This window comes from Manis pentadactyla, chromosome 1 (genome assembly GCF_030020395.1).
Source record: "Manis pentadactyla isolate mManPen7 chromosome 1, mManPen7.hap1, whole genome shotgun sequence".
Taxonomy (NCBI): Eukaryota; Metazoa; Chordata; class Mammalia; order Pholidota; family Manidae; genus Manis; species Manis pentadactyla.
Genome location: NC_080019.1, coordinates 182130001 through 182143799, shown reverse-complemented (window position 1 = coordinate 182143799; position 13799 = coordinate 182130001). Strand labels below are relative to the sequence as shown.

Here is a 13799-nt window from a genome sequence, read left to right as displayed (position 1 = left end):
TGGTGGCACCATGTACCTGATCAGTGGATACTTCTTCTTGAGTGTAGATGAATTTGAATACTGTTCAGTGCTCAAGTGTGGGACATGCTACGAACTAGTCATATGTATTAATACTATAGATAGGTCTGCCATGAATTGAAAAATTGACAGTCCTTCATTGCAGATAATTTGAGAACCACATCTGATAGGGCTCAGTAACAGGTGTGTAGGTTTTGAATTGAATCTTTCCATCTCCTTCAGTTCTTGGATGCCCTAACAGATCCCCACACTTTTTCCATTTACAATCAATGAACTGATTATTCACTTTGTTTTGTCTTTGACTTCCAAAGACTAAAAATCCAGTTTTCTAATAATTTATGACATTCATTTTTAATAAAATTTAAATATGCTGACAAAAAGTAGATGTTCAATGGAATTTTTTTATATGGAGGCTGACTCCTAGTTTGTATTAACATGATTTCAATAGCAAACTGCCTCAGGGAATAAAATGAGTTCCATGAATATAAGCTATGTTGTCACAGGTAGATCAAATAAAATTAAAATAACTCTTAGATTGTGGCAATATGGACATCCACTTACCCATTATCACCATGGTACAGTGGAAAGAGCATTGAATTAGATGTGAGCAGTCCTGGGGTCTAGTGTTAGCTCTTATATTAACTGGTTTTGTGACTTTCATGAAGTCTCCAAACCTTCTTCACCAAAATTTCCTCCTCCATGAAAACAGCAGTTTGAATGAGCCTACTTCCAAAGTCTCTGACAACTTTAAAATTTCATACTTCCAAGAAAATTAATTTTCCTTAAGGTAGTTTCCTGATGGAGGAATAATTTCTCCAGCTCTCCATTCACTGCCACAGACTTACCCCCTGCACTTGTATGAGCAGCTCTTTATTATAAATTTAGCATTATCAGACTCTTTGAGGCTAAAATCACACAACAAATTAGGCATTGACCCTGACCCCCCAAATACGCCTTTGTCAGGGAGACATGAGTTCCAATTTGCAGATATCACTGGGTGTAAGGATAATTCATAGTGGTCTAATCATGACAGAACAGCTTCCATAAAATACCAGTGCCTATAAGGTACTATTTATTGAATTGTTGTTTGTCTCACAAGGCCTTTCTCAAGGGGCTCTTCAAATGCCTAACAATCCAAAATAAAGCCATCTGTCCTCTCCTAACTCATAAAGCCTACAGCATTAACCCAGGTCTTAAATAGATTTAGGAATTGAGTGAGTCCTCAGGAACCCTTGAGCATAAATAACCATGCTAGAGTTTATTCCACAGGTATTCCATTTATTGCTTATGGACCTAAATCATATTTTAAGCTTCTCTACCCTCCTGAGATGAAACACCCTGTGCCTGCCAAGGAAACTGGCTTGTGTGTGTGGACACTATATACATGTGTGAGAGCTGGAATCATCAGTAATAATAATTAGCTCAGAATTATCAGCAATTCCCATAATGTCTTTCATCTTCCAAATAAATTAAAAGGAATGTTGATTTAAATTAAGACAAATTCACGGAAAAAAAAGGGAACAATATGGATATTACAGGGTAAAATGTAAAATGTGTAATCACAGATCATTCTTCAAAAGAATAGAAAATTCATATCTAAGCAATATGAAAACTTAGGCAATATATTTTAACAAAGAAAGATGAGCTAATGTATGGTACAGGTACATATATAATATTTATCATAAATATGGTTTACTATTGAATCTATCAAAAAGTTGAAGCATAAGGCAAAAGACAAAATCATAGGACACTGAATATTCAGTCCTCATTATCTAAAATATAATTGCAATTAAAAATTGAATATCTACATAAAAAACATATAAAAACAAAGCATTTTCTGATGTAATTTTAATTTGAAAAGAGCATTTGTATTCTAAGTTTTCTAGAAAAAATAAGAGTGAAAGATAATTCCATCATAAACAAATCAGAGAAAGCACATGATTTATCCCAGGGCTGTCCCCAGCAAAGGAATGCTGGATCAGGTGTTGACACCTGCATACCCAGTAAAGAGTAAAGCAGTGCCTGCTGAAGTTAAGTCATGGAAGGGAGATGGAGTAAACGAGCAGAGTCCTGGAGTGAGCCAGACTCCGTGGCCCAGTGGGCCTTGAAGACTTGTTCATAAGCGGCCACAGTTCATTAGGCAAATGCTGTCCCTAAGTGAAATCAACAAAAGGACCTTGAGTCAATGTCTTACATCAATCCGGCAGGATCTCCTGTTTCTCAGTAGCTGCCCAAAGGCCTCCAGATGTCTCCCTGTACTGTAGTGGCCTGGGCTCCCTCTGGCCACTGGCCTGAAAGCCCAGGAGCATCGGTGTTGTTTTTCTGTCTGAAAGGAAGAAAGAATCTTCCCCTGTACTATTTGAACCACTGAGAATCTGAATAACTTTAGGACGTATTTTTTCAGCACTCTTCTGCTGGTGGGTATGCTTCCTTTCCCTGTAGAAATCAAAGATATCCACCTACGAGAAGATGTGGGCTTTCATGAGCAGCAGGCAGCAGACGGCCTTCGTGCAGAACGGGGACGAAGGGATCCGACGAGCGCTCACCACGGACTATGCCCTGCTGATGGAGTCCACCAGCATTGAATATGTGACACAGAGAAACTGCAACCTCACGCAGATCGGGGGCCTCATTGACTCCAAAGGTTATGGAGTGGGAACGCCTATCGGTAAGAGAGGCAAGGCTAATTAGCCAAGACTGATGTGCACTGTCAACTATGAAGGAAAGAAGGAAAGGAATAGACTCAGAGATGTCAACTCCACATTCTGAGGTCTACATGCCTTTCATGGACTATTATATAAGGGAAATGCCCATACAGATCACAGACATGCCATGAATTGGCAATTTCCCAGATTCTTAACCTAATAAATATTCAACCTACTATTTCTTTCGGGTTCTACCACTAGATATCCATTTGAGTGCATAGGTTTTGTATTTTAACCTGAACATATATTTTAAAAAGAATATCTTCCTAATTAATCCTCTCGACATTATTTTCTTCGATGCCCATATAGTTTTCTACCTTAAATTATACTGGAACATAACAAAATTAATTACACATATAGATAATAAAAGTAAGAGGTCTATGATTTCATATCATCAGATATAAAAGCAAAACTATATCTGTAACAGAAAAAGGATAAAAATTACATAATAATTTGTTCAGGCAATATGCCAGATTCAATGAATGATAACTATCTAAAACCTCAAATATTCTTATTCCTTGATTTTGTACTAATGCTTTCCCTAGGGATATTATTGCCTTGCAAGGATACAGACCAATACAGTAAGGTCTATATTCAAGGGACAACACTGACTTCCTCTCTATAGAAAATTCTTTATTTCCCTCTACATAGAAAACTACATCATGTGATGTCCTGGTATGTTGGCAATCTGCTCTTCTCATATATGTGAATCATTGATAATTTTCTTATAAGCATTACAAAGAGAGGAATCAGGGCCCATCTTAGACCACTGGGCTAGTCCAATAAGCAGAAATCTTAGTTATAGTCAAGTATGGAGAATTAGAGCACATGACTCATCTAAAACAGGCAGCTATCTTTCAGGCCAGTCAATTATACATGTGGGAATTTGGGCACAAGGTCGTTAGATACTCCATTTTTCATGAAAAAAATTCATATTTTAGGTGGACTGTCGTTGATGTTTTAATTTGTCAGTGAATTAATTTTTTAAAAAAAGCTATGTATCCCATATACAACTTTTGATCAGTACTAATATGATTAACCAGGTAAAAGTCAACTCTCTTAACCTTTTACCATGAATACAAAACTAATTTGAGTTCCAGCTGTCTATCTGGTATTAGAAATACAAGTTACAGATAAATTAAGTCCATTATTATTATTGTTATCATGCATGTCCTCTAAATAATTCTTCTGAAGAATCATTGAACTGGGGAAACTACAACTACTTTCTTGTCCTTTTATTTCCAATAACTTTTCCTGATAAAAATACCAATATTGCTAGTAAAATATTTTTTTTTTTCCCAAATGGTAATCTCTCCTATAATTAAGTCAGTGTGTTTTGCAGTGGGCTCTGTGGGATTGTTTAACACTAACTAAAAGGATACTGTCTCTTTTTTATTTGAAAAACAATGTCCTCTCTCAAATCAAGCTTTGTCATCTCATTTTAGATTGTAGTGCTCAGGGAGCTATAGACCAATGCTATTTTTTAATATCCCATAAATGCTGATATTAGTTAAATGGGCCACAAGTCAGACAAGAACACCAGTATTTTTGCCTGAATCTCTTCAGAATCAAGACCTTAAGAATGATTATATCTTGCATCATCTCAGAAGAGCAACTGTAGTTTCATAATGGAACTATCTTTCAACTAAATTATAAAGTTTAAAATGCACTTTTATCATTCCATCTTCCACCTCATAATCCCACTTTGACCAAGTATTTCTACCTTAATATGAGACTTTTAATGGGCATTTCTTCTACTGAATGGAATATAACTCTAAAACTGTAGTTTTAGACGGGGGGTGGGATAGGCGAAGAAAAGGGGGTTCCTTTCTGCAACACTCCCAGATTAATGCAGCACTTTGAAAATTACTCTGCCTTCCTGTGAGTGTGGCTGACCCTCTAAAGAGTATCACTCTATTTTATACAATATGATAGAGGTTAGAATGTTCCAGTTCACTCTACTTTTTGCCAACCTCAACCATACTCTGACATACAAATTCCAAGCTGAAGAATCTTTCCCCCTCCCTAGATGAAAAGAAATACACTCCAGGAATTTTTCATACTGTTTATAAACCTGTCATACTTTTAAACCAAAAACAATGAAGGAATAATTGGAACAGATGGCAGACCTCAGAGAGAATACATTGATAGGAATACAGCTGTTGGATAAATTTGTGAGAAGTTTCTTCTATGATGAATTGACTCTTTAAGAAAGATCAGTTGCTATTCAAGAAGATCTGTGTGTATGCATATATATTTTTTCAAGTGACTTGTAATAAGTCACTTCTGATGTCATTCAGTCCATTTAAGTAACAACAACTAACATTGAAGCTAAAATATATTCAGATATAAGAAATGTCTCTGTACCCTTCTTGTCTTGCCCTGACTGATTCATTTAGGGCTCCAATTCCCGTGGTCAAAGATTGGCAAAGTCAGTGGAGGCACAACACAATATTGTTTCTTAGAGATTCTCAGGATAGAAGTTCTGGAAATGTATTTCCAGAGGGACTTAAAATAAAACTTAAGAGAATGAGAACAGTTAAGGCTTAGGCAGGTTACCAGAAGGCTGGAAATTACCTTCCTTAGAGAACAAGTTTAAATAGAGACCCATTCCCCATCTGTCTGAAGTGTTTTAGGTATCGTTCAGCCTAAAGGCAGAAGGAGAGAGTCAGCCAACACTTATTGAGTGCCCACTGTGTATACTGCTATGATTACTGCTGCAACCCCTACCAAAGAATCATTCTTATACTCTTCAAAACACTTCATTGTACATTAAAGCAAAGCTCTCCTGCTTCATTTAATGGCTCACATGCTATGAGTATGTCAATGGGGCTAATTTTGACACTAAGTGTTACTCTGGGGGTGTTTAAGCAAGCAGCCAGTATCTTTTAATTTGACTTTGAAGAGCCAATTTTCTCACCAAAAATCTATACTCTTCACTGAGAAGCCACAATCTAATTTCAAAACATTTTACTCTTCTTTTAGTTGATCGTGAGTATTGACAATGACTTTGGGAAGCCTTGGAAGAAAAGAAAAAACAAAACACAACAATGACAAGTGCCACAGTGTTAGCCCTCTGCTTTTCCAATTTAACATAAGACCTAAGTGGAGGCTGGTTATGCGGAGCTGTGTAGGGGGTGGAGGAGTCAGCTTTTATGGAAATAACACCAGGCAAGAAGTAAAAATAATTGAGTTAAATTCTTCTCTGCCAGTAGCTATTACTTTCACATCCAGAATTCTTTCAATTCCAAAATAAGTGGACAGGTTTATTTGAGTCCTAAGATCTTTTCTGGTTCTAAGATGCCATGTCTTTCTGTTTACTGTATTTTTTTTTTTGCATTTTTCTATTTCTACCAAGAATTTTAAAGTCTGCAAACAGAAAGAGCCAGGATGCAGTACTTTCCCATTGAGTAAAAGAAATACTAACAAGCGTTCTTAGCATCTGAGGAGAAATTGAGTAAAAGAATGTTACCACACCTTTGTGTCCCTTCCTTTGCTTTAATTAACACAGGAGTCCAGTACTGGGCAAGCTGTGGCTACCTGCAGATATCTATTAGCCTAACAGAATTAAAAGTTCAATGGTATTACTAGAAGATAGAGTATAAATAATATCAATAAAATCCTTTTAAAGTTTCCAAATCTAACTGAATTTTGTAGGACCTTTGAGTTATTCAAAACCTACTCTTAGTTGTATATTAATAGATGTATTAGTCAGTATGGACTAATTACTATAACCAGCATCTGCCTATTTCCAATGGCTTACACAGTAAATGTTTATTTCTTGACCTTGTCATGGTCCCGTATGGATTAAAAGAAAGACTGTGCTCCATGCAGTCATTCTGGGACCCCACCTTCTTCAAGTAAAATATAAACAACCAAATCCCCTAACATGGGAAAAGATTCACAAGAAACTCACCAGAAGCAGAGATATGTCACAGAATTCCCAGATCAACTTTCCTTATTTAAAAAGAACAGACATTTGGGGCAAGAGTTCATCTCAACATGTCAGTTATCCCTTTTCCAATTATTTAGAGCCTTCAAAATACAGGACTCAACTTTCTTGCCCTTTGCCAGTCAATCTGTGGATTGGGGTTTCCCAGCAGCCATAAAGTAGTTACCTTGAAGTCCATAATCCCTTCTGACATCTTCTTGGACTTTTTGGTAACCAATAACCAAATGACCTTACTTACAGGCTCTCCTTACCGGGATAAAATCACTATTGCAATTCTTCAGCTACAAGAAGAGGGGAAGCTGCATATGATGAAAGAGAAGTGGTGGCGGGGAAACGGCTGCCCTGAGGAAGACAGCAAAGAGGCCAGCGCTCTGGGGGTAGAAAATATCGGGGGCATCTTCATTGTTCTGGCTGCTGGACTGGTCCTTTCTGTATTTGTAGCCATTGGAGAATTTATATACAAATCACGGAAGAGCAATGATCTTGAACAGGTGAGTCATCTCTTTTTAGGAATGGGTAGTTTGGATTTGTGTTATCTGTCTTAAGTTTGGGGTTTTTAAGGATGCTTGCCTTTTTTTTGCAACAGTCTATTGAATTAGATGCCCAGAAAAGCCCTTTTTGAGTCAGAGCAAAGAGCTATGGACTCCCTGCCAGGTACGGCTGGCACTGCAGCCCTATCATTTATTTAATAAGAAGAAAGAAAAGCCTTACACACTAAATCCAATTAGTGCTATTTGGAATGACAGTGCAGAAATTCCAAACTCAGCTGATTTCTTGAACACTTATTTGCTCTTAAGATAGAAACCCTCCACAGGGCAAGGAAAAAAATAAATCCAAAATTGGATAAGATATAAAAAGATCTTTGAGAGAAATGCTCCCATCCCTTAAGGGTAGATGCCAAGCCCACGTACTAATGCAAAACAATTTATGCAAAGATATAACTAGTATTTTGAAACTGAGCATTTGCCTCTATCAAAATACAGTTTGTAGAAGGATAACTCACCAAATTTTTTTTTGGCCTGAATATGATAAACAATACAGAATGACAATAAAATGTGTTAGGGACTTTATTTTTCCAAACTGTATTTAGGATTATGGTTGATTTCAACAATCAACCATTTTTGCCTGTGATTTTTGATGGAAATCCCACCAGGAACTTTCACTATTTTGAATAAAATGACTGGGATTGAAGATAATTCCTTCATAAGCATACTGAAATAAACAAAATACAAAACTCATACCCATTCTAGTGCATTAGACCACCCACTCAATTTAAAGATATTGTTAGAATTTTGAAACTATGAACTATTAATAACAGGTCTAGTTTAAAGCTCAGCTGTCAGAGTCTTCAAATTCTTAATAAATTTTGAACACGGGGTTCCACATTTTCATTTTGCACTAGGCCTTGCAAATTATGTAGCCAGATCTGATTAATAATATCTTGCTAGTAGCTCTTCCTTTCAGTGGGAACTCTCCTTAAGCTCCCAAAGCTAGGGATGATTGGTTATAACCTGATTTCATCATGAACATGTCCCCAGGATTATAAGGCAATTGTGAGAATATTAAGCACCCCTTTCCTAGACTTCGTTAGAAAAAAACTATCTTTAATTAAAAGGGAGAATGGACTGATCTGTTTTGTTTTAACTTTCAATTTGCTCTTGAGGTATCTTGTTTGATGCAACTAATTTGAAAAATAAAAGCTTGTATATGTTATGCTTTAATGTGCTTCTCATAATTGCCAGCTTCATTTGATTTAGATTTTCATTTTTTTCATTTAAACATTCATTTTCACTTCTGGTTTACTCATTTTTCTATATTTTTTTTCTCATTTCTTTTGCACGCAAGGCTTTTTGTTTCCTTTATGGACTGCAGTGTAAGCAAACCCATCCAACCAACTCCACTTCTGGAATCACTTTATCTATGGATTTAGAATGTGTCAAATTAATTCAAGAGGAAAGAGAGATTTGGACACAGTCCTCAGTTCATACTGTATAATCAGTTTTTTTTTTTAAAGTGTACCCAGTAGAAATTGTTTTCTGCTAATCAGTGTTGTTGATGATATCTGTATCTACTAAGCATACATAGCCATAACTCCCTATCCCTTTAAGATAAACTCATGTATTCTAAACATTGAATTCAATGCCCTGGGAGCAGATGTGCATCATGTGTTAAAAAAGAGGTATATTCAGGGTATACACACTGCAAGTTAAGTGTAGATATAGGAATTTGCTACCATCATGAGAATGATCTTAGTCCTGTCTTCATGCATTAAAAATAAACAGCTCTTTCCTCATGGAAAAGTAGATTCAGACTTTCAATAGTGCAAAGCATGAAAACGAAAAGGTAATTTTCTGGAATTCTTTTCATCTTCCTTCTTCCTGTCCCATTCGTTCTAAAGAGCCACACTTTCAAATTACCTGAAGCCTTGTCTTTTTGTAATAACTCCATAACAGTGTTAATTTTTAATTCACATTGATTCCACTATTTAACATGTATTATGTACATGAAGTCTCAAAGATGTCTTCAATTTTAAAAATTCAGAAATGTGAACTAGAAAATGAAAACTAAATTCAAAATCTCTAGTGTCACAGATGAGCATTTGCTAAGGTGAACATCACTCAGGAAGGCACAATGTAGTCAAGAAGATCCCTGGTTAGAAATTCATTAACATCACGTTCTCAAGTAGTATCTCCTTGTAGAGCTTAACAATCTTCTATGGGTTCAGATAGACTGTAGGCTCAGAGTCTCTTAAAACCTGGTTTTCTTTTTCAAGCTATATATTATTTCTTGTAAGCTCCAAGCAAAGTCCTAAGCTAGGAACTAATGAATAGCATCTTCTATTTTCCACTCACCCATCCTTCCTCTGCATTGACGAACGTGTTTTCACAAGATGTTATTTTATTCCCTTCCCACTCACCCAGGATAGAGTGGTTTTTCCTGTAGCAATCTTTTCTGAGTATCGCCACTTTCACACTCATTCCCCTGGATCCTTTGCCATTATCAGTTCATTCCAAGTATATTCTGGAGATGGGGAAGGAGGAGAAAATAAACAGAGGGAAGTATTTCCATACACATTAGCAACAGATCTCTGTAGATTTATTTTCCACCTGCATTCAAAATGCGGTAAATAATTCTCACTCTAGCTCAGCTTGGTGAAAAAAAAAGCCAGCTACAGACCTAATTTTTTGTGATGGTGGATGGCTGCTCTCTCTCTAAGTTTGTTACCTCTTCACAGTGAGAAGGGAATTGAAGATGCCTTTCATCTTCCCTCAATATGGGATCAGTTGGTCTTTGTTCTCCTTAATGGGATCACCTTTTGAAGTGATCCCCTAAACTGTATTTCCCAGAAGTAGAGATATGCCATCTCTGCAATCATGTATCATTTGCCTCTCTTTGCTTAGCTTTAAATGAGTTCCAATTTTTTAATACAAGTCTCTCCAAATCAACTCTATATTTCTCCAGTAAAGCATGTTTGGGAAAGTGGACTCTTGCCCTGGATTTGCTTCTCATTCTTGCATTCTTCTTTAAATAAATGTACTTTTAAGAAGATAATCTGTAAATTACACTAACATTTATTTACTATAATTGAAGTGAAAGAAACATGCTGTTTGCCCTAGTCAGAGTTCACATCTTTATCATCAATACACAGGACAAATATTGGGATACATATTATATTATTTATAATCCATTGATTCTGTATATAGAAACCACAGATACCACAAGTTTATATTCCCATGGAAGATTTATTAAACCAAAATGCTACAAAAAAAATGTTCAAAGGTGATTGATGAGTATAGATGATCAGGGTTAACAATAACAAAACTTGCCTTTCTATAGAGACTATCTTTTAAAAGTATAATTAAAAGTTTGGATAAGATTAATGTCTGTGTACTGCTTTAAACTGTATACCATTTAATTCTGATGTCTATATATTATGATTTTCAAAATGTTTTCACATACAGCATTACATTTAATCATTTCAACAATTTTATCTCAGCTCTACTAACAGAGAAATAGATGCCAGAGTCAGAAACCTGAAGTCCTAGACTTTAGAATCAAAATAGAATGTTTCTACATCAGCCAAATTCAGGCTCAAGTTCTAGTACAGCCATGTGCTAAATGACTGTAGACACGTGACTGAATTTCTCAGAACCTTGGTTTCATACTACGTGATACTAAGATATAATTTCTAGGCTCTTAAGGTTATATTGAAGGAGTAGTTTTCAAAATGGGTTCTATTGGCAAGTGTTACTCCAGTAAGAATGGTCAGGTAACCCAGGGCACCCCACTCCAAACATCCCTTTACTGCATGATGTGTCAGTGTGTTTAATATGTTATGATGCTTTGAGAATTTTAACAAGATGAAAAAGTACCCAGCACTTCCCAAACTTACACCACAGCATCTTTTTCTCCCCAAAGCATCTTGAAAGACCACTGTTCTAAAGATCATACCCCAGGGAACACTGGTATAATGTATATCTCATCCAGTGATAATATGCAAAACATTTGATAACATGCCTGGAACATAGTGGCCATTCAATAAACAATGGTATTTATTGTTGGGGGAAATTTTTTAACTTCTCTGAGCCCCAGTTTCCTCATTGTAAAATGAAGATAATATATTGACTTATAGTTGCTATGAAAATTAATGAAATAATACAATAGCACAGAGAATTAAATCATTTATAGGAGTCTTCTAATAAATATTAGTTAAAAGATGTTCGCTCCTTACAAAGAAATTAAATATTGCTCTTTGGTCTCATGGAAAGTAAATATGATTTATCATGCATCTTAAAACAGTGGGTTTGGAAAACAGGTTTTCTAATTTAGAGGTTCAAAACATCTGTAAGACCACTCACACAGGCATTGAAACTCAATGGCAGAGGCACCCAAGAGAGAAGGACCCCAACTGGCAATACATGAAGGTCTATAGTAGAAGTTATGAACTTCATCTCTAGAAAATCTAATTTAATTAGCCTGGAGTTGGGGGAGGATAATAGTAGTTTTGATTCTAGTGTGCAATAGTGACCTAAAGCATAATCGTGCATGTATAATTGACACTCAATATGTTGTTACTATTTGTTGATTGATTCTAGAAATAGGACCACTAATTCCAAGCAAGATACACAGCACATATTGGCCTTCAATATTCAATAGACTCCCTTCTAGGGAGAATTCAAGAAGAAACTGCACATCTTTGAGACAGAAATCTCATCACATGCAGTTGATACTCTTCATGTTTAGTTATAAGTGACAGGCCCGCTCAGAATCGTCAAGTGGGCAGTTCACTGCTCCTGTGTCCCCTTCCTCCCTTGAGGGACCACCACTCATTTCAGACACCTAGGTTCCTTACACTTTTGTCTTCCTGCTTAGGTACATGCTCTCAGACAACCACTACTGCCACCAGGCAAATGACCTCTAAGACCATAGTGACCCGACCAAGGGCCATGGCATTTTAAGTGAAATATTTAGAAAAAAATGGCTTCAAGATGAAAGAAAAATCTTCAGACTCTATTTTAATGTCATTAGTTCTCAGACTGCAGTGTGCGTCAGAATAACCTGGGAAAATTACTTAAAATTACAGATTATTGGCTCTAGCTCCAGAGAGTCCCCTTCAGTGAGTAGAGTCCAGGAATTGGCATTTTTAACAAAACCCGCAGATGAATGCTTAAAACTAGTTGTGTACATCAGCCTTCACAAAAATTAGTTTAAATATAGCAGTTTTCTCCAAAATTAGGTCATGCACATGAGTTTTCACTAAAACAATCTTCAATACAAGAGTATTTGAACACAATAAAAATTTTTTACATAGCTTTTCTTACATGAGTTTTTTCCCAATCATCCTAAATACAGTTGTTTTACTTAAAAGTAGCAGGTAAGCATGAGTTTTCTTTAAAATTAGATTGAATACAGCAATTTGACTTCAAATTAGGTAGTAGGTGTGAGTTTTTATTAACACTGGCAGGTTATCTGTGTATTGTACTTTGAGAATTATTGTTTAAAGTTAAGAAGAGAGCAGAAAGTTATGAAAAGATTGAGCAAGTATATTAGCAACTACAGAACACATAGTGTTGTGTACTTTGTTCCCTAACACTCTTGTCTACAACCTAATACAATAAGGAAAAAATAATAGAGCTTATTTTGTTTCAGACTTAAAATTATAAGCTGACTTATTTTAGAGTTTCACCAGCAAAATTAAAACTACCTAAGGAATACATGGTGGATAGAGATTATGCCCTTAGGAAAATCAGCCGGATCATATGATTATAAACCTATCCAAGGAAGATTATTTCCAAATACCTCACTGCATTTGACTAATAATATATTATGTTCTATATGAGCCATCTGTGGGCAAAGCAGCAAAACAATGAAACCCAATTAATTTCCAAGCCCATGATTCTTCTACTATAAGGTCTATTCCAAGTAAGCAATTTAAAGGTATCCTCAACTGCCTTGAAAACCAAAAGGAAAGCAACACATTCTTACTTCTTGTACTATTTTTGCACATCTAACTGTGCCAAATGACATTAATTAGCTCTTATAGATAATGAGAAATTTCTGCTCAATGCTGCAGTTTTAACTTGCCTTTAGGAACCATCTCATTATGCTTCCCCCAGTTAAGGAATTTTATGTCCAGATGCACAAGCATATTACAATCATTTTTGCTTTCAAAATCCTCTCCATAGAGACTGATAGCACAGAAAATGGGATTCTCCTTTAAAGTTAATAAGACTTGAGTGATGTAATGAAGTTACTGTAGTTCCCCTATCAATTAAAAATGCTTAATTTAGCTTGAATTTTCTTTCTGCCCAATTTTCAACCCAAATGCTCAGACTTCAGAAAATAAGGTTGTGTGGTTATCTTGAACACATTAAATTCTTATTGCAATTAGCAGGATTGCTTGCATTTGTATTATGCAGAAGTTCTGGGCAGAATGGCCTGCTCCGGATATTGAGATAACCAGCCATCATGGCATCAGAGTCAAAGGGTTCCATCCAACTAATCATAAGCAAATCATTACAGACACATAGGAAGTTACAGAAATAGAGTCATTCTTGACTTTGGTGAGCCTACAGACTAGGTAAAAAAAACAAAAACAAAAAACAAGACATGTACCTAGGCTG

General features: G+C 36.0%; 1 protein-coding gene across 8 annotated transcripts in view; it reads left to right on the top strand.

Moving 5' to 3' along the window:
• The window catches only part of GRIK1 (glutamate ionotropic receptor kainate type subunit 1), a 366591-nt gene that overhangs the window by 342195 nt on the left and 10597 nt on the right, over nucleotides 1-13799 (top strand). For 5 of the 8 annotated variants that reach the window (XM_036926325.2, XM_036926321.2, XM_036926328.2 and 2 more), the window contains 2 exons: nucleotides 2461-2686; nucleotides 6916-7166. In XM_036926325.2, coding sequence (XP_036782220.2) covers nucleotides 2461-2686; nucleotides 6916-7166 — 477 coding nt within the window. Of the gene's footprint in view, nucleotides 1-2460; nucleotides 2687-6915; nucleotides 7167-8520; nucleotides 10575-13799 lie in introns of those variants that run through there. The other 3 variants (XM_036926322.2, XM_036926320.2, XM_057503948.1) reach the window with 2 other exon arrangements.